Source organism: Megalobrama amblycephala, linkage group LG6 (genome assembly GCF_018812025.1).
Source record: "Megalobrama amblycephala isolate DHTTF-2021 linkage group LG6, ASM1881202v1, whole genome shotgun sequence".
Taxonomy (NCBI): domain Eukaryota; kingdom Metazoa; phylum Chordata; class Actinopteri; order Cypriniformes; family Xenocyprididae; genus Megalobrama; species Megalobrama amblycephala.
The window spans coordinates 16,381,051-16,403,257 of NC_063049.1; the positions used below are offsets into that span (position 1 = coordinate 16,381,051).

The window sequence follows — 22,207 nt, forward strand, 5'->3', positions numbered from 1 at the left end:
ATCAAAGCTCCGGGAGAACAATCCAAAAGCACAAGGAGTCATATGCTCTACAAACGCTCCCGCGGATCCGCGGCACCCGCCGAATCGGTCCGCGCTGCTCCGATGCATCTCGAACAAGCCTTCTATCAACAATCGCGGATGTTTCACTACTGTTGATACTCATGGCTTTGCAAACCTACATCGGCATCCAAACACGGCTCGCCGTAATTTGTATATAGACGGAGATTACGATCGAGCTGCTATTAGCTCGATTAGCTGCTATTAGCTCGATTAGCTGCTATTTCAAAAATGGCGGTCACAAGTTTCTTGTTGGTCACGGTAACCCCGCCCCCAGCCCCTGAGGCAAGCGGTTCTTACTTCTAGCCTAGCAATGTTTTGGTGCTACTTACGAACCACTTTTCCTGGTTCGGAGCTGGTGCTTTGTGTGTCGAAAGACAAAGAACTGATTTGAAACTAGGCTCTGGCTCCGAACCAGCACTCAAACTGCCTTGGTGGAAAAGGGGTATGAGAGTACCAATCAACATCTTCAGGTGCTCCCTTGAGAACCAGAGCAAAAAAGTTATGTGCACCCCGTGTGTGTGTGTGTGTATATTTTTATGATAAACTAAAATGACTGTTCCCATCTACGAGGTCAGTGATGGTGTGTGTTGAAGTGAGCTTTTCTTTGTAACAGTGAGCCTGCTGTTCATTCATACAGAATCCAATACCATCTACAATCACCCACCCTAATCACTAAAACATCAGCAGGCCAAAATCCTTCCTTCCCACAAACCACACTGGGCCTATAAGACCGGCACAACACTAGAACACTTCTTCTAAAGCCTGTTGTTCAAACCACAAACACATGGGCCTTTGAGATCTCTTCCTGGCAGATCTATAATGTTTTGATGTAAGGCAACTTTTTGTGCTGTGAATCTGCAGGCTTTTTAATGAGATCCAATGCTGGTGGAAAGAGGAAGGAGTGGAGTACGATGAGCATCTGGACGGGCTGGGTCGGATTAGGACAGGTTTGGGAGCTGGCAGTGGTTCTAATGTGGACTTACCCTGAGCTGCACAGCCACAGTGACTGGTCCACAGCGCTCCAGCCTCTGCAAGAAGGACATCCCTCCCTTCTTCTTCAGGAGCTGCAGAGGCAAATAAAAAGACTTTTACTCCATCCATCCATCCATCCATCCATCCACAGTTTTTGATATGAACCTTTATATGAAGCTTATGATAAAACATACTTTAAAAAAAAAGTTTGCATATGTGTTTTTCGTTGAGTATCACATTTGATACATCAGACTTTTGTGGATCATATATTTGATATATGGAGCTCATAATGGAGGACAAAAAAAACTGCAATTTGGTGCAGTTGCTGATATTTATATGGTCAAAAAGTAGGATGAAATTCTGATCTTGTAATGTAAATCAATAGCTATGTTTCCGTACATCTATTTTTATGCAAATTTTGGGATGTCGTATAAAAAAAAAAAAGCTGGATGGAAAAGCCAAGATACAAAAAAAAAAAAAGTATGCTCTTATTTTTTAACCGATAAGGTAACATGTGCATAAACTATGATGACATGCACATAAAATACACATTTACTGAATAAATCCCTCGATGTGCAACAAAAACTCACGTTACTTTGCCTCAAGAGAGGATGTGATTGGATTAACCAGAGGATCAATTTCATTGCACAGCATCTCAAAACTTTGTTTGATCGTTCTGAAATGTCTGAACCAAAGTCTGTCATCAGAATGATTCACAGAATCAGAATGAAACTTCCTCAAAAGCCTGATGTAACATATTTGCTAATCACATTTTAACATGAAATTTTTTTTTTCTCTAAAAAATAATGGATACGCAAGTAAACCCAGTCCAGCAAGTTTTCATCTTGAAAAATTACTAACAAGATAAAAATTATTAAAGGGTTAGTTCACCCAAAAATGAAAATAATGCAATTAATTACTCATCTTCATGTCGTTCTACACCCGTAAGACCTTCGTTCATCTTCGGAACACAAATTAAGATATTGTTGATGAAATCCGATGGTTCAGTGAGGCCTCTATTGAGAGCAATGCCATTCAAACTCTCAAGATCCATAAAGGTACTAAAAACATTTGAAACAGTTCATGTGAGTTCAGTGGTTCTATCTTAATTTTATAAAGCGACAAGAACACTTTTTGTGCTTATTATTGAAAAGTATTTATTTTGTTTTTTTCGCGCACAAAAAGTGTTCTTGTCGCTTTATAATATTAAGATAGAACCACTGAACTCACATGAACTGTTTCAAATATGTTTTTAGTGCCTTTATGGACCTTGAGAGTTTGAATGGCTTTGCTCTCAATAGAGGCCTCACTGAGCCATCGAATTTCATCAACAATATCTTAATTTGTGTTCCGAAGATAAATGAAGGTCTTACGGCTGTAGAACGACATGAGGGTGAGTAATAAATGACATTATTTTCATTTTTGGGTGAACTAACACTTTAATATAGCTGCAAGCAGCAATGACAGGCCCAAGCCCCGGTAGGACTGCCACCCTGGTGGTTTCTGGGCAACTGTGCATGACGGGCAATATACATTTGAACTGGGTAAGTGTAAAATAATTATGTCAAGATATGAGGCTCTTCCTGTTTCCCTTTTTACTTTAATCGCTCGCCATGGCAACACCATTTGAGATATCCAATATCCGTTCACAATTTAACATCTTAAATGTCTTCCCACCATGTTCAGAAAGTTTGGTCTGAATCATATGAATCCCGTCGGACGAGTAGTTAAAATTTAAGACAATTGACAATTAATGGCCTGACAATTAATCACATTCAAACCTAACTATCTGACTTCCTGTTGGTCAGAGCTAATGACAGTAAATTAGAAAGTTGTCCGGCTCAATGAGAACAATATATGAACTGAGTTTGGTAACTGTAGGGAAAACTAACTCCCCACTTTTGTCAAAAGGTGGTGCTACAGAGCCCCCTCCCCACGCCCATTTTTAAGGCTTTGCTCATGTCTACTGGCTGACCACTCTGATGTGCGTGTCAAATTTAATTTAATTTGAATCATGCTATGAGGCACCCAAGAAAATTATTAAAGTTTTATGCATTGCCATGGTGACAGCACTTAAGGCATCGAAAATCCTTTCGCAGGTCTACATCTGCCGTGTTTTGACATCATACTGATGAAGTTTGAAGTGAATCGGAAAAAAATGAGAGGGTGATTTCAGAGCATTTTCTTCCTGCTGCCAGTTGGTGGCACTATGACTTTGACTCTCAATAGTCATATCCATGTGATCGGCCTCCCGTTTCTCTTTTTTCACCATAAATTTTTTGCCTCGCCACGGCCAAACCGTTTGAGATGTACTTATTATTACATTTACTACGTGTACCACAACTTAAAGATAGACATTTTTAGATCTCCTCAAGTTCACACAGATGTAACCACAGGTGCAGTTCATCATATTAACCATGAACATACACTTAACATTTCACAAGAAAGACTCCAGATAATTTGTCATACTTTTTAGATGTCCATCTATTATTTAATAACGTATTTTATAATCTTTTTGTGAAATGTTTTGCTTAAAGTGTGCTTGTGCTATCTTTCTTTAAATTAAATTCCACTCGCTTTGATATTGTGTTAACGTAATGACATTCATGCTTTTTTGAGAATGGCTTTAGCGTTAGCAAGGCCACTGTATATCAGGAGAGAGTAGAGAAGGGAAGGAGGAAATGCGCTCTAGATCTGACTATTCATCTTCATGCCCTTTAAAGAAGATGTTGGCATGGCAACTGAGTTGTAAGAGCTATGAATGAATCATTCTAGTGCAAACAAACAAAAACACATACATTCAGTAATATACACACAGTTTTCTGTATTTTCACCCTGAAGAAAAATACTGATGACACTATTTATGTTAAAGGCTGACTGTGTCTATGCGTTTCCTTTGTCAATACTGTAGGTCGTAATACAAAGCAGCACAGGTCATGGTGATAATCCTGATAGGGTACGTCCTGTACTTGAATCTCTACTTGGATCACAGTCATGTCATTTGTGGAAATTGAATTCAAATGGTTTAATGGATCTAGGTCACTAATACTAAAAAAAACTAAAAGCAGCTAATTTAATTTGAACTACAGGTGACTCAGAAACTGGAAAGTTACCGACTTCATAGTTCTGCTGCATCATCATTGTGCCTGAAGGGGGTCTGTTCTGGGAAATAGCGCACTGTAAATCACTCTAGATTGCAGTGACAGTAATTTAATTATAGTTAACTTATGATTATATGTCTGATTCTTTGTCTGTTTGTCCGATGTCTTTTGTCTGCTGCAGAGCAATATGGACTTGCTACTGTTAATATATATATATATATATATATATATATATATATATATATATATATATATATATATATATATATATTTTATAAAAAATGTTATATTTTATATATATATATATATATATATATATATATATATATATATATATATATATATATATATATATATATATTTTATGCTGTTGTGAGCATGTAAGATATGCTATTGCTGCATAAATAGACATACATAAATCAAACTAAATACAAAATACAAAATATACTTTAAAATGCAATGCAAGTCACTTGGATAAAGTCATCTAGCAAATGTATAAATGTAATTATTAAAGGGGACCTATTATGCCACTTTTCACAAGATGTAATATAAGTCTCTGGTGTCCCCAGAATGTGTTTTTTTCACATGCTTGCAGAGAAAGGCTTGCCAAAGCAAAGTTACTGGGATGTCCTTTTACACATTTTCTGGGTTGGTAGATGCACCGGGGACATGATTATAGCACTTAATGATGGAAAAAGTCAGCTTTTCATGATATGTCCCCTTTAAAAAGAACAATAATGATACCAAGACAGCCATTTCAGGTCTGTTTGCTTGTTCTCCCAGATCTGATCTGCTGACATAAGACAAACATGTTGGTACAACTATCTGTTCTTTTCAGTACATCTGGTGTCAGAATCAAAATATATTTTCCCAAATGTCATATTAAAGCAATTAAAGGTGATATAATGTTTTAAAAACAAAACTGGTTCAAACTGTGCAGTGTAAAAAAAAAAAAAAAAAAAAAATGTTTTTCTTCAGTCAAACAGCTGTTCTGGTGGAAAAAGCCAAAAAGGACAGACACTGATGACATGGCTCAGTCATTTAGCTACTCAGTAGGAAAGAAAATGATTATATTTCACATCAAACTGCTGGTTTAAATCAAAATCTCTTTGGGGTGCCCTGATTCCCAGAAAACACCACCACCAACACCACACTAAATCTCCTCATTTTCAGGACACACAATGAAAGAAAGTAAAATAAAGTCTGCCACAACTTTTTCATGTCTCTCGTCAAAAGTCAAACCAAACCAACCAAACCACTCATTTGTGATTTTCTGTTTCAAACTGCAGTCGGATTTCATCATATTACTTTATATTACTGTCCCAGTCACTCTATGGGAACTGAATTACTGCTTATGTAAGAGTGTAACTAGGGTATGTGGGTAACCAGGGGTGCCCGTGGCTCACGTACTGGTTTGTCTTATATAACACTGTGCCAATCAGACAGCTCATACACACGATGACACACACACACACACACACACACACATACACACACACATCACAGCACTGACCTGACTACAGGCAGAAAAAAAAGGAAAGGAGAGATGGCAGATACAATTAAAAGACAGAGACAGAAATTGAAGAAATAAAGACAAAAGAAAAGAAAGCAAGGGTCAAATATGATTGATAAAAGGCAGTGTTAATCTCATTAAACATGTCAAGAACATGTATGGGTCATATTTCATCCCAAAATCATAAGAAATGTTGTTTTGCATAAAGAAAATGAAGAATATTTTTCAGTCACTGTTTGCTTTGATCAAAATATGATATAAATATGCCGACGGAAATTTAAACTAAAAATGTCATACACTGTTAAAAAAAAGAAAAAAAAAAATGTATATATATATATATATATATATATATATATATATATATATATATATTTGTTTTTTTCTTTTGTCAAATCAACTTAGATAATGTGGTTTAGATAACATAATATTTTGAGTTTCTGTTGATTAATACAATCACCTTAATTGTATTAACTCAATTTTAAGGCAATCAGGTAACTTACTTTAAGTTAAATCAGCAATTCTTTTTTTACAGTGTGCAGTATATTACAAAACTATGTAGTGTTTTTTTTTTTGTTTTTTTTTCTCTATAACCAAGTTAAATACAGACTCTACAAACGAGAGGTACTTCATCTCATTTTGTCTAGAATTTGATAGTTGCAAAACATAAGATTTATTCATAACAACTAAAATAGGGGTAAAAACTATTAACAAAAGACCCAAAACAGCATACACATGACATGCGGGATAAAAAAAGACATTCAGAACATTCCTTCCAATTCTTTAAGTTGTTACCTTGTTTTGGGTAAATTGTGGCCACATTTTACTAATTAATTTCCTCGTTTAGCTAAATTTAACTGAAACTTTGTACAATATGGCCACGCTTTATCTGAAATGAAGGAATAAATAAAAAAGAACTTGGCAATTCGTAGCCACAAAATAATCATTATTCATATATACAAGCACATAAACATAAACACACATTTAGATTTTAATCTAACTTTAAATATTTTACAAAACAGTTCTGGACCCTCAGTTGAAGGCCCTGGTAAAGACGATAAACTATAATCTTTACTGAATTAACTAGAGTATTTCATTCTCATTACTATACTGTGAAAAAAAAAAAAAAAACAGTGATTTATTATTAAATTAGTTAAGTATTTCTACCACTGCATTGTTAGTATTTGTTCATTTCAGATTTCTCCTTTTGATTTTGTGGTGAATTCTGACTTGTTTTTGTAAGATTAACCCTAGAAGTCAGCTCAGAACTAATGGCTGTGACAGAGAGAAAAAGTACAATGAGAGACTGACAGCACATCGCTGAAATACAAACTGAGTCCGAGAGAAAAACAGACTGCGGGTAGGGAAGGGAGGAGGGTGAATGAGAAATGCAGCAGAGATAGAGCTGTGTGAAGAGCAAACACCCCAAGTGACGCATCTGTGTGTGTGTGTTTTGTGCCTGGTGTGACGTGGTTGGTTAAAGCCCTGTGTTTTTTATCTGAATGGGATATCTGGATGTGGAAAGCTGATCAATGGACAGAATGTATTTGGGGTAACGGTGTCTAATTTAGGACACTTCCTAGCACAGGCTCGATAAGCTAAAAATAAAAAAGCTCAGGAAAATTTGTTCTGGCTTGTCTGGTCTGACTATATTTGACTTGTTTGTTGCAGAGTCATGTGGTGTATGATCGTCACTGTATGTGCTTGTGGAGGATTGTGAAGTCTCACTGAGTACAAATAACGCTAGTTCAGAAACACGTCATAGTGGATGGAGGGAAGCCCACATACATACGACACAGATGCTCAGACACACAATACACAAAGGTCTGTTCACAAACCAAAACCGATGTGACCAAATGACGCATAAAGTATTTGTTATTTCTATTGTTGAATATAAGCAACAATGAATATTTTTAGCAGCCAAACAATTCACATCAAAACCAGTGTTGCATTTTCTCCATTCTTTCAACAAATCATTATTTTTATCACAATAAAAACAAACAAAAACAACAAACAAATAAGAAAATTAACAAACAAATAAATGTATAAATATTTGATAAAAATATTTACTTATTTTTGTTTTACTAGTTGTTTTAATAAATAATATTTTATAAGATATATATATATATATATATATATATATATATATATATAAAATATAGATTTAATTTATAGATAAACTATATATATATATATATATATATATATATATATATATATATATATAAAATAAATAAATAAATAAATAAATAAATGTATATTTATACAAATATAAATTTATAACAATATGTATTTATTGTATTTAAACAGAAACAAATAAAACAAACAAATAAGACAAACAAACAAAAAACAAACAAATATAAGATAAAATACTTTGCAAATAATTGTTTAAAAAGAACAAAAAATAAATGCATACATATTTTATGAAACATTCATTTACCTATTTTTGTTTCATTTATTGTTTTAATAATATTTTATATAACTTTATAAAATATTACATAAAATGTTAATTATTTAAAATATATTTAAATAAAATAAAATTAATAAATAAACAAAAATACACATTTTATAGTAAAATGTCTATACAAAAATATTTATTTAAATATATAGATAAATAAATAAATAAATAAATAAAGTATTTATACAAATATAAATGTATTTATTTTATTTAAACAAAACAAGATAAAACAAATAAATAAATAAATAAATAAATAAAATATTTATACAAATATAAATGTATAGAAATATGTATTGATTTTATTCAAACAAAAACAAGATAGATAGATAGATAGATAGATAGATAGATAGATAGATAGATAGATAGATAGATAGATAGATAGATAGATAGATAGATAGATAGATAGATAGATAGGTAAGAAAGTAAGTAAGTAGAAGTTAAAAATGAGTTAAAAGTTACAAATGAAACTGGTGTCAATAAGCTGTAAATGTTCCACTGTTGTATTTAGGTACCTTGTTCAGTTCCACATATTTCTTGGCATCTCTGGCAGGATTTAGTGTAGTGCTCTTGTTAAGCAAAGTGCCTTTGGGCCCGCGAAGCTTCATCCGCTGGTGGTGGGGAACCAATGAGCCTGTCTGAGTCAGCTTACACTGGAACATTTGATGGATGAGCACGTTCTCACTTGCTGCTCAGGGGGGAAGAGAGAAATGGAGAGAGAAAATAAACACAAGGCTACACACGTTTGGAGCTTAATTACGCCAGGCGCCAGAGCTAATTGTCTCCCCTCATTTACACCATCCCCCATGAACACCCTCACAAACAACATAACAGCACCCTATTCAAATCTCAACGTGTGCACGTGCTCCTGAGTCCTCCCTCGTGTCGACCTCTGACCTGCTTAACGTGGGGGAGAGGAGGTGGTATATGAAGTGAGTGTGAATGCCAAGACTTATAGGAAATGCACTGCACAAACTGGTACAAATGTTAAAATCATAGTTCACACATCCACAATGTTGGGGTGTAACTAGACGCTACTAATCGCTTAAGTGACTGATTTTGAACACTTTACATTTGTGTCATACACATAACGCTCCTCAGCGCACAAAAGACTACTGATGTTAAGAGTCTAGAGTTAGAATGTTGCAAAGCTACCAACTGATACTCTAATAAGTGCAGCAACAACACATATTGGGTAAAATAGTCCATTTGTTATTACACATTATTAATAACAGTACTATTACTCAACATTTCTCTCCAATTGTTCACCATCTTGGATATTTTTCATTCAAGGCAATGCGTTAACCCTTAAATGCATACCTTGAGTCTTTATCGACCCGGGACTATATAGTAAATAAAATTATAATTAGAATTAATAATTATAAAAAATAAAAAAAAATTAAGGGTAGTACACGATTCATGACCTTAAGTAACTGATTCCAGAATTGGAGTTGATTTTCGATTCCCAACCCTGCTTTGAATGATATACAAGTAGATAGTTCACATGATGTTGGAAATGAGCCATAATTTTGTCAAAAATATCACATATAATTTAATATTCTGAAAATAATATACAGTAAAGCTTGGAGTCTGTATTTTTTTTTTTTCAAAGAAATTAATACTTTTATTCAGCAAGGATGCATTAAATTGATCAAAAGTGACAGTAAAGTCATTTATAATGTTACAAAATATTTCTATTTCACATAAATTCTGATTTTTTTCTATTCATCAAACAATCCTGGATTTTTTTTTTTTTTTTTTTAATGGAGCACTATATCAACATATTGAGGATTTCTCAAAGATCATGTGACACTGAGTTTTCAGTATTATTACTTCAGTCTTCAGATTTATCACAGGAATAAATTGTTTTAACTATACTAAAATACAAAACAGTTGTTTTGTAATAATATTTAACAATATCACTGTTTTTACTGTATTTTTGATCAAATAATCGAGCCTTTGTGAGCATAAGATAACTTCTTTCAAAAAAAAAAAAAAAAATCTTGCCAACCCCAAACAGTAGTGTATGAATAAGTGATCTCAATCCAATTGTAATTTACTCTTGTTATGACAATTTCTTTTATTGTAGTAACAATTAGAGTTGTCAAAAGTACCGACTTCGGTACCTATCAGTACTGAAATTTTAAAAATGTGACTCTTTGAACGCTGTTGAGCGGATTCGTAAACACCTCTGATTGGCCACTGTGTTCTCGTGCTCATCGGATATGTGTGTGATTGGCTACAATGATCAATGCACAGGAGCGTTTGAAAGCACATGGAAGTGTTTGAATTTGAAAGCAGGCATCTATCAGCGGACTGGTCTCCTGTGTGTAACTGTGTAAGCGCTTGGTGAAGAGTGTCACTGATGACTATTTACAACGTTTTTACAGCGTTGATCATTGAAGCCAATCACAGACATATCCGATGAGCGCATGAACACAATGGCCAATCAGAAGTGTTTATGAATCCGCTCAACAGTGCTCAAAGCGTTACATTTTTTAAATTTCAGTACCGACTAGGTACCGAAGTCGGTACTTTTGATAACTCTAGTAACAATAACTATAGTAACTATTTTGACAGGAGCTATGGTTATCATGGACAATTTACCATTTACAGGCTGATAATAGCACAAAACTCCCAATCCTTACTTTTCATAACAAACAAGATGTTTTGGGGAAGAACATCCTTGTTCTTGTCCAATGAGCCCGTCAGGTCGTAGGTCATCTGAAATAAAGGACACAAACACACGAGTTCAGCACTAATAACAGCCTTCACTCTCAGCATGACATAGCGTGTTGACTCTCCGGAGGGCTTCTCGGAAGTGTGTGACTATTGGTTTGTGTTTGTGTGCGAGCCTCCGGCTGAGCACATGACCGTGAACTCAGCATGTGCATGTGTGAACTCGCAGTTTCCCGTAACCCACCTTGCCAGCGTAGTGAGTGACTGTAAACGATGGCCCCTGGTCTTTGGGTGGGGGGTTCCCGTTGCCATCTTTGGTTGTGAGGGAGACGGCGTCCGTACAGGAGGAATCCAGCTGTATCTGCAGTCGCTTATAAAGGTTGACTTCACATGGCCTGAGGGACTGACTCTCCTCATCAATAATGCACAGCAAACCCTGAGGCTTCTGTAACACACACAGTTACACTGAGGGCTTTTGCAGTAAAATGAGAAAGGAATAATGTACAGTAGAATGGACAATAGTGTAAAATAAACTTAAAGGTGATCAAAAATTTTAGCCTGAAGGGGTTTATTGAGTTGAGTGTGTTATTTGTCCCTATTTTCCTAATTGTTTCAGTCCATCAAAAGAAACAGGCTTACATAAACAAGAACTTTAGGAAAATCTTGTATATACATGGAAAAGTATGATGATGTTGCCACGCATGTTTTACATGCTACTATGGTAAAATGGACAGATGACATTAAATACTTTGATTTTGTAGACAAAACCAAAGAAAATAAAAATAAAAAAAAACACAGAACACAAAACAACACAACATAAAACAACAAAAAGCACTAAACAGAACAAAAAATAAATAAATTAAAAATAAGAATGACAAACAAAGAAAAACAAAATAACACAAAACATAATACAAACACTAAACAAAAAACAAAACAAATTAAAACAAAGAAAAACAATCAAATGCAAAACAAAGAAAAAAACAATATAAATAACAAAACATAATACAAAACAAAACCACAAAACAACAAAAAGCACTAAACAAAACACAAAAAACAACAACAAAAATTAAAACAAATAAGAATGACAAACAAAGAAATGCTGACCAGTTACAGGACCTAAGGAATAAACTTTTCCTTACACATTTATATAAATTTCAACCTAAAATCTTGATGTTGGGAAGAGAAAAAAAAAAAAGAGCATCCACAGCCCAAGGGATAATAAACAGCCCTTCTAAATCCTTTACAACAAATTTGACAGACTTTGTGCAGCTGTTTACATCTGTGAAAGCATGAAATAGACTGCTGTAAAACCCCCTCAAATACACAGAATATAGTGAGGTAGAGCACAAATGTGTATGTGTGGCGAGATAAAATGTGCTTATGTGTGCAAACTGCTGTGTCACTTGGTCTCGACCAAAGTGAGAAGTCATTTCATGACTCATAAAATGGTCACATCTGACAAACGGCTAATAGAGTCATAGTCTAAAAGATGGGCTTTATCACATCTTTGCGACACCTAAGGGAATTCAACACGCCTGGATGTGTGTTAGCCTTTATAAAAGAGTCAGCGAGCACATCCGTTACTGAGTCAGTAAATGAAGAGACAGCAGCACCAGCAATTAAAGAGATAACAGAGGGGCTCTTGTACAGGGTCAACAGCCTCAGGGTGGAGAAAAAGCTTTCCAGCTTTCTGGAGAACTTATTCCCTCTCCCTCCCTCCCTCCCTCCCCGGCTCTCGGAAAGCCGTTCCGACTGTGTACCTGGAAGAAGAAGTCCAGCACCGCTGTCTGGTTGCCGAGGGAGCGTAGCGTCTCCATGGCAACCCCCTCCTGCAGACATTCTTGCTGCTCTTGCTGGAAGAGCACCTCTGCTGTGTACTGCCGGATCCGCTCATTTACCATGTTAATGCACAGCTACAGACAGAAAAAAAAAAAAGCCTTTGTTAAGCCTCTGTTCTCACAGCATACGGACACTTACTTATTAACAGAATAAAAAAACACTTTCACTGAAGAATTGATCAATTAGTTCATTTTTTCAATGTTAATGTTGACACGTGGTCACAAACAATGTTCCTCATCAAACTCATAAATGGGCAATTTAGCCAAGTTCAGTTAGGGCATGTTCCTCCTTAACTATGACTTTTTCTTTTTTTTTTTTTTTCTTTTTTTTACTTTTTGGAGTAAACAAGTAATAATAAAAATAAATAAATAAATAAATAAATAAATAAATAAAAGTGTGTAAAGTATAATTCTGTAAAGAATAATTCTGCCAATTTTCTAGAAGTAATTTCCACCACCAAGTCATTATTGTGGGTTTGTTTCTATGTATGTATGTATGTACACTCTAAAAATAGTTGTAAAAAAACCTACAATTTACACAGTAAAATTCTGTTTTCCATTGAAACAGTAATATACCTTAAAACAATGCATTCTGGGTAATATTACCTGTCATTTTCGAGAAAGTAATCGAATACTTCTCTACTATATAGTACACAAAAAACAGTGTGTGAACAGAGTAGTATGTCTGAATTCATAGTATTAAAAAAAACAGTAGGCGAAAAGTACCCGGATGACTTATTACTTCCGGTGAGATTCTGAAGTGTGCATACGATGGACACTTTTCTATCCCATGAGGCCACAGGAGAGGATTTGTAAATAGAGCTGAAGGGATGTAACTGAATCTGGTAGGACATGTGACAGTAACAACATAGCGGATGTAGTACGTCCGAATTCATTTATACTACATGCATTCGTACTATATAGAACATACGTTTTTCAATGGTCGTGAAGTACATTTAAACTCAAATGTAGTACCTACTCAACAGTACACGATTTCAGATGCAGCTTTATAGGCTACTTTCTCGAAAACGACAAATAATATTACCCAGAATGCATTATTTTTACGGTATATTACTTTTTCAATGGAAAATGGTATTTTACGATGTACAATTGTTTCGTTTTTTTACAGCTAATTTTTAGAGTGATATGTATGTACGTATTTATTTATAGTTTTTGAAAAAAGTATCAAATGTATAGCTTGACTAGAAATGACGCTTGGTAAAAATATTCTCTTCTGTTGTGATGTGTCTTGATTTTTTCTTTATCTTCACACATTACATGTTTTATATTTTGTTTTAAGCTCTTAACTAACACCGTTTTCTTTAAGTACAGTAACTTTATTGTTTGTTGAGGTGGAAATGATGCCATCACATATAATTATAATATATTACTATAAGTTTGTGTTAAAATGCAGTGGGTGGGTGGGTGGATGGATGGATGGATCGATAGGAAAAATTATATTTTTTCATGCATTATTTAGATAAGTTTATTTAGGCTATGTTTCTACATGGCAACAATGTACTAAAAACGGAAAAGAGTTTCTTTTGTGTTTTTCGCATACAGACGACAATGTAGTCAAAACAATCCCTGTTCACAAGGATCCGTGAAAACGTCCAAAATGCTGTTATGCTGCCAGGCCAGTAGTTGGCGATGTCACTTTATGATGAAAAACTATGCGCCTACTGACTGAACACGTAATATGCATGCGTATTATTTACATGGGGACGATAATGGTATCGTATTCAAAAACGTGCACTTTGAAAACTGTTTTCAAAAGCTTGCGTTTTCAGGCCCCCCAAATACCGTTGTCATGTAAATAAAAAGTTTTCTGTTTTTAGTTGAAAACAGTGTTTTGAAAACGACCCCTTACATTAGTTTAATATGACTTTTTTGTTTGTTTGTTTCATAGTTTAAGATCTGGGCCTGGGACCAGGGTACCAAGTATAAAAACTATTTTTAAACATTCAAATTCAATAAAAAAAGATATGATTATGTACAATGTATTACGCACTGTTTATGGGGCTATATATGGAAAATGGTTATTGGAAGCAAGCACATGTTTTATCAGGCAAAATAAAGCTTACACTTATGAAGTATTTTTAGCATTCCACATAATTTCCAAACAATACCTATATGACAGCCGGCTTTATCTGCACACAAAGAGCTGGCATGCACGTTAATTACCTTTTCGTCTGGGCTCTTAACGAACATGGCTGTAATAAGCGCTCCATATTAACCCCTCGCACTCATTCACTCACAGTTCCGCATACGCTTCAGTGAGCAGGTTTATTCCAGGAATTCACCCTAACATTCCAGTTACTGGACTCATTTACATCATTTATCACTGTAATCCTGCCGAGATGAAAGTTAAAAACAAGGAACCCTAATAGAAGGGAGTCCAAAAAGCCAAAACAGGAACCACAGTGGGAATAAGATACATGCGAAGTGCTTAACGCTACACAGGAACCCATAAAAGCTTTTCCAAAAGGTACAATTTCTGATGGTAGATGTGGCTTTTTCCCCCAAAAAAAGAATTCCTCAGCCACGCTTCAACTTCAAACCATCTTGCTCTTGACTTAAGATATGTTTTTAATAGCTCTCTCAAAAGAGCTTAGGTCATATATGATGGAGCTGTTTTGATATTGACGATCAAAAGTCTATCGGAGGGAAGTATACGGCACGGCTGCATCAACATAGGCGTCTTCCATGTTTAATGTGGCAACGCACACTGGATGAAGTACAAACAGCAACAGTAGAAGCAATGGAGAGGAAAGAAAACAAGCATTTTAGAAAAGCTCATCAACTTCTCATCATGAGGTTTTACAGCACTACGGGACGTCAAAGGGAAGACTGCCCAAGCGCTGACACAAATTCAGCACATATTGTGAAAGGAAACAGATCAGAGCAGAGATGAAGAGCTTGGAGAAAGAGAGGGAGAATTCCAGAGCACTGAACTTTTTTGCTCATCCATGGAGGAAAGATCTCAAATATAGGACTCTAGAGCATAGAGGAACATCCTACCAATGCAAGACAACTTATACCCAGAGAAGATACAACATTGTCTTAATAAATGACTTGCTAACAGCACTTTCTGATATCTTACAATTACACTGTTAGACAGCCAGACCACTGACTATCACATACAGTCTGAGCGAAGAAGGCCTGTTGACACCAAAACCGATAACTATAATGATAACTATATTTGCGTCCACATCAACGAATGATAATGGTCTGTTTATTCTAAGCTCACACACTGCGGTTTCAAAGTGTGTACAACATGTTTTTGTTGTTCTTGTTGCATTTACATGGCTTTAACCCTCTGGAGTCTGAGGCTGATTTGGGGCCTGGAGAAGTTTTGACATGCCTTGACATTTGTGCTTTTTTCAGTTGTTCATAAACATATTAATGACAAAAGTGTCATTACACTGTATTCAACACAAACTAGGCTACAATAATATGTGAGGAACATGTGTGTACATGTTTGTGTTTTTGAAGGAATAACGTTTATGCGTGGTTACTGAAAAAACAAAAAACTTAAGTCACTGATATAAGGCCAATAAAAGTATATTAAATCTGTGTTCACAAGACTTTTGGGTATTGAAGGTTGTAGACTAGAGTTTTTGCTTCAAAATTATGTAAAAATTATGCTGACTACTCTTTCATTTATAACAATATACTGATTTAGTTTTTGTAAGACACTTTTTGCCAAGAAACACGGTATGCGAGGAGGCGTGAATCTCCATGAATAATGGCTCATTCTCACCTGTGAAGACAAAAGAATTGAATAGTAATGACCTGAAAAGACTTGCATATTAATGAGGCATTTCAGTCAGGTAGGCTGTGAAAAAAAACTTCTGTGATGTCTCAAGCTCATCATGGTATATGAAACATACAGAAAAATTTTATTACAATATAAAATAATGGTTTTATATTATACTTTAAAATATAATGTATTTCTGTGATGCAAAGAGTCTGAATATAGGCTTTTAGTTTAAAAGCATGCACATTTGGAGAAATATAGGATTCTCATATGTTTATGTCAATTTTCTATACAGAGGAGTTATTTTTTATTTAATATTCATTGTTATCTCTATGAGCGCTGGTGTTTGCAATTCATACTGCAGCCGGAGGGCGCTCTGTGCATTTTAGTCCACAAATTCACCTAAGAAGAAGACGATATTCCATGAATGGTGTTTACCAATTCATACTACAGCCGGAGGGCGCTAAAGAAACAAAAACTCACTTAAAACTTATCAATAGAAGAAAACAAACAGGAATTTACTGAATGTCTTCCAGAGATCGCTAACCATGGCTTTTTCATCCAGATAAACAATTTTCAAGGCAATAAATACACGATTGAGATGATGAATGCATGTGTTGTCTCTGAATTTGCCTGTGAATAGCACCGGCTCCGTGGGTGTGGCCGCATTAGTGGGTAATGAGCTGAATCACGGACTTCTGACATGGCTCTCTTTTCATACAGATTACATAAACACAGAATGTTTGTTTTCGATTTGACTTGCACGATTTAAAACCTGACATTTCAACGTTTTGTTAGACATAAGTATGAATTTTTTGTGATTAGTATTCACTAAGTTACACTTCATTTTCTGAGAACTATCAGATTGGACTTCGTTCAGAGGGAGATGAGAGATCACGCATCATGTTAGTTTTCTTTATTTTACAAAAAGCACAACATTTTGTTTTTACTCTGAGTGTATACAAATAAAAGGAGATATTCTATAGTTTCAATTGATGTATTACTTATGTCTCTATGACAAAAAATGACAGAGTATTTTAAGTCTGTTTTGCTGCAATGTGAAAAAAAACCTGCAAAACGCGCCGGCGCGTTTTTAGACCTCAGAGTGTTAACCAGCAGATATCCTCAGCATGTTTCGAGTGAATAGCTAGTGTAATCGATCTAATCTAACAGTGAATTTAGCTGATGAAGTCAATATAGTGGAATAAAAACAACGCCTAGTCTTTTTCACTGCAACTTCAAAGGAAGCAAGACAGTGTTGTTGAAACTAGCGCTGGATACCTGAGGTCATTTTATGTTGCACTGTTTGCCGTTTGCACTGTTGCTCATCTTCGTTAATATTTCTCATTAATAATACTCTTCCATTTATTCCGAGGGTATGACCGATTGTTTTCCATATATCCATTTTCTTTAACCCTTAAATGCATACCTCGGGTCTTTAGTGACCCGAGACGTCATTCACTACCCTCCACCTCTTCAGTTTTTAAAGTTAGACATCAACCTTCTTGGTATTCCTCAGTCAATTCATTATAAAGAATATAACAAGAAAAAAATCATAAAATTATAAAATAATTCCTGTTTTTGTATTCATTTTTTGTGAAAATAGTATAGGGTTGCTATCGACCCGAAGGTGTGTATGAGTGTACGTATATTTTTTCTGCACAGCAATAATTGAATCTTAGATGACGGAATAAAGTGCAATTCACCTTTATTCCACAAGGTGGCAATGTCTGATACACAATGCTGAAGTGACGACTCATTTAGACAGAAAACGAAATAAGAAAAACATGAAATGGCTCAGCGATTTACTGCAGAGCAAGTACTGAACGCAATCAAATATGACTGTAACTGTCACTGGATGGATCTGGTGAAGCTGTTAGCGATCGAAATATTGATTTTGAAGATGTTGAAAATTATATAGTTTTGAGAATACGTTTGAGATTGCGAATGGACTCATATTCGTGACCTCAAACATAAAACTAGCCTATTATATGCTGAATTTACTGGGAAATGAGCTCTGACGAGGACAGTGATGATGGCATAAAACATCTGCTCAAACGGAGCCCTTTCAAGCTCCAAAAGGTAACAAAATATGCTTTATTTTATTCTTCTGTAATTGTTACTCTAATATCAGAGGAGTTTTATATCATCGCGACAGGTAGAGATCCTTCCATGTTAGATATAGATCCGGGTCGATAAAGACCCAAATATAAGAATGATTGGCGAAATTTAAGGGTTAAAGTATCCTTGACAAGGGGTTTGACTTGTCAAACAGTGGTAGATTTTTCTGGACCTCTATGATTAACTTCTCCGCAATGTCGTCTGCCATTTTAAATGCGCGAGCCCTTAAATTAGAATGGATTCTGATTGGCTGTCAGTGTTTTCCTATTCAACAGCTGGAAAATAATCACTCTGAAAGTGATCCCAAAGATATTGTTTCTTTATATTGTTATCGTTATAGCTGTGGTGTGGACACAATGCTATTCTTTTATATTTAGAACAAGAACTATATTTTTAGAACTATATCTGTATCGCTCTCTTTATAGTTATCTTCTTGGTGTGAACTGGCCTTTAGGCATGAAAAAAAAAAAAACAGTTTAGTTTTGTTTTTACATGCTGTACCCTTTTGCTGTGTTGGAAATCCTTTACCTAATTTGGTGTTCCATGTCAAAAATGGCAGGTCGGTCAACACCACAAGTGTTACAAGGTCAAACCTCCACCCCAAAAATGCACAAAAATGATCAAAACTATAAAAAAAAAAAAATAAAAATGTGTTTGCAAATTCAGTAAGATTTAGTCCAATGCGATAACATTAACTGACGAGACACAATATAAGGGTTAAGGGCGAGTGAATCTCAAAATCAGTGATATAGAAAATAATACATCAGTGTGGAATAGGAATATATCAAAATTTCACTACATGATTACTGTGTCTAAATGAATTCACTTTAACAGTGGGATTTCTATAGAAAAGAAGAAGAATTATATCAGTCAAATTTATCTTTAACTTCATCGGTTATTTTTATGTTTTTTCTTTTTTGGCCAATGAATCACACTACAATACAAGTGTAGGGAGGTATTGAGTTTGTAACCATAACTGTACAAAAGTGTACAAGAAGAACTTAATAATCAACAATATTATTGATTTGACTGCACTGACACTATTGGATAAGAACTGAACTGAGCTGGACAATGACACCACTGTTTTCTGTAGAACAGCTTTATAGATTAAATTAACTTATTAAATAATTGATGATCTTTACAATGGAACTTAAACAACACTGAACTGACTTCAGCTGAATTTTGTATCACTGAATCATTTTCCTGTTATCACTGTCAAGCTGCTTTGAATCAATCTGTATTATATAAAGCACTATATAAATAATGGTGACTTGACTTATTGTTGATCAACACTTCCTGCATACAGGGAGTCTAACAACCTGTCTTCATTTTTTAATCCAAAAAACTCCCACACTGCCGGGATAACTTTTCTCAGTTGTGGGTAGAGAAGCTCTTCCTTTGTGTGGCAGTAGTAACTAAAAATGTGTTGTCTTCTTTTGTTTCTTTCCCTTTTATAACGAGTGTTAAGGTACAATAGAAAAAAGTATTTGTAGACTTCAGGATTTCAATCAGGCCAAATTCTGATACTTACATCGTTATACCCAGTGTTCCTTAATCACGGTCACTCGCCCCTTATTTGTGTTTTCTCTCATTCTTGTGACCTTAAAAGGTCAAGGACCGTAAATCTCTTTTGACATGTGGATTAAAGGTGTATACTATTTAGGAGACAAGCAATCGACATCTCGCTGTCTCGTAAGCATTCTCCAACCTGTCGCGCACACCAGCATAAGAAGATCTCCCAGGGGATTGTGGGTAAGCACTTATCTCTTCTAGCACCAGCCCTGATTTACACCTTGTCCAACACTGTCAAGAAAGATATCCAGGAATGGCACACACAGACACAGACACACCCCCCCTACCTGTCTACCTCTCAACAGTTGTCAAGATGGATATCTAGAGAACAGATCCACACACAGACACAAATAAAGGCCCTCATCTAGATGGGGACAGACCCTCAAAAACAAAGACAAATCAAGACAAATGTTCGGTGCGATAAACATTTTGGTAACACTTTATTTTACAGTGTCCTTGTTACTATTACTACTTATATTACTATAATAATTACATAGTAATTACATAGTAGTTACTATGCTACAGGTAGTTACTATAGTAATTACTATAAATTGTGCAAAATTACTTGCAACTAACCCCAAAACAAACCCTAATTCTAAACCAAACCAAACCCTATAGTAAGTACATGTTGTCAATTATTATTACTTAGTACCTAAATGTATAACTACACCGCAGCATGTGCACCTTAAAATAAAGTGTAACCAACATTTTCAATTTAACTGAATGACTGATAATGTATCTGTTCGGATCCATAACATTCCTATGTGTATGTCAATGCGACAATTTTATTGATTTTTTCCCCTACGAAGAGGTGTTTTAATCTCTTTCCCATCACACTGCGAAGAAAATGGCCAACCAATAAGATTCACAGTTGTTACATAAAACTATAGTAGTCAAAATTTGAAAACCTTTCATCAAAGTTCTCCTAAAACGTTCTTCTTAGGACATCTTTGTTCTTAGGACAACATTGATGAACTTTTTTGATCCACTTCAAATGTTGACTACTGTATAATCGTTTCTCAATTCCAAGAATGCATATAACGGACTTGCTGTTTTCTGGAGACCAGCCTTGCCAGGCTACCTTGAAAAAACTAACTCAGAAGGACGCAAGGACACAGAACGACATCCCTGTGAGAATTGAGATTGAGAGGTTTGACTCTCTTTTCTCTGCTCTCATGTATTTGGTGTTGTTTGATAAACATCACAGTGAGTACAGCACTTTGAACGGCTAATTTGAAAGAAACATAAATACTGCTTGACTTCCTTTCTTCTCTGACAAGTGGGCATCATAAATCAAAAGTTGCGCAACTCTTTGTGTTCCGGGGTAACCGAGGTATTTATGCTTTTCTATATGCACAATCTACTGTCAGAAAATCAAATTGCATTGTCATTTTCATTCAGCCCATCTGCGTTTTTCACTTTGGTCTTAACAAACAAATCACAATGTGCAAATTGAACTGAATTTCATACAAAAGACTTGTGTTGCCATTAAGCTTCCCTTATCATGCCATACCTTGCTTGATTTCCACGATGCAGAAAATCCAGACAGAATCACTGAATTCTTACAGTATGTGTGTCTCTTTGTGAATGAGTGGCACAGTTTTGTCAAAGTTTTATGAATTCCATTGATTACACATCCTTTTTGATTATTAAAATTGAATTAAACAAGAACATCTTATACCAGCAAAAGCTTGTCTAAAATAGTTGAACACTTGACCAGCTGGCCAAAAAGCTAAACCGGCCAAGACCAGCTCAATCCAGCTGTTTTAACAGTTGGAAGTGGATGAAAGGAGCTCAGAAAGGAGTAGCTATATATTAACCATTACTGCACAGCACCCCTAATTTACCTCATGCATCCTCCCTATAGAGTCTATAACAACAATGACATTGGATAGCGCCAAATCCAGGCTGATGGTTAATGGGTCAAAACCAAGTGTGCACAGAGACTTCTTTGTGTCTGGTGCCAAGAGTTCAGCTGAGGAGAAAACACCCACCCCTCACAAGTAAACCTCATCTGTCCAGTACAAAAACACAGCTCACACAGTACACATGGTTGCTGAGAATTCTGGGCAGGGGGGCGGCGGTGAACACGTGGCGTCTTAGCCTTCAGTCAGACATTTGTCTGTCTCCAAAACACTA

General features: G+C 35.4%; 1 protein-coding gene across 5 annotated transcripts in view; it reads right to left on the reverse strand.

Annotated features, from left to right (window-relative positions):
• The window catches only part of myo16 (myosin XVI), a 269,142-nt gene that overhangs the window by 72,005 nt on the left and 174,930 nt on the right, over window positions 1-22,207 (reverse strand). For all 5 annotated transcript variants that reach the window (XM_048193121.1, XM_048193120.1, XM_048193119.1 and 2 more), the window contains exons 22-26: window positions 12,538-12,690; window positions 11,022-11,222; window positions 10,747-10,822; window positions 8,614-8,786; window positions 1,044-1,124 (exon numbers count right to left, since the gene is read on the reverse strand). In XM_048193121.1, coding sequence (XP_048049078.1) covers window positions 1,044-1,124; window positions 8,614-8,786; window positions 10,747-10,822; window positions 11,022-11,222; window positions 12,538-12,690 — 684 coding nt within the window. The remainder of the gene's footprint in view (window positions 1-1,043; window positions 1,125-8,613; window positions 8,787-10,746; window positions 10,823-11,021; window positions 11,223-12,537; window positions 12,691-22,207) is intronic.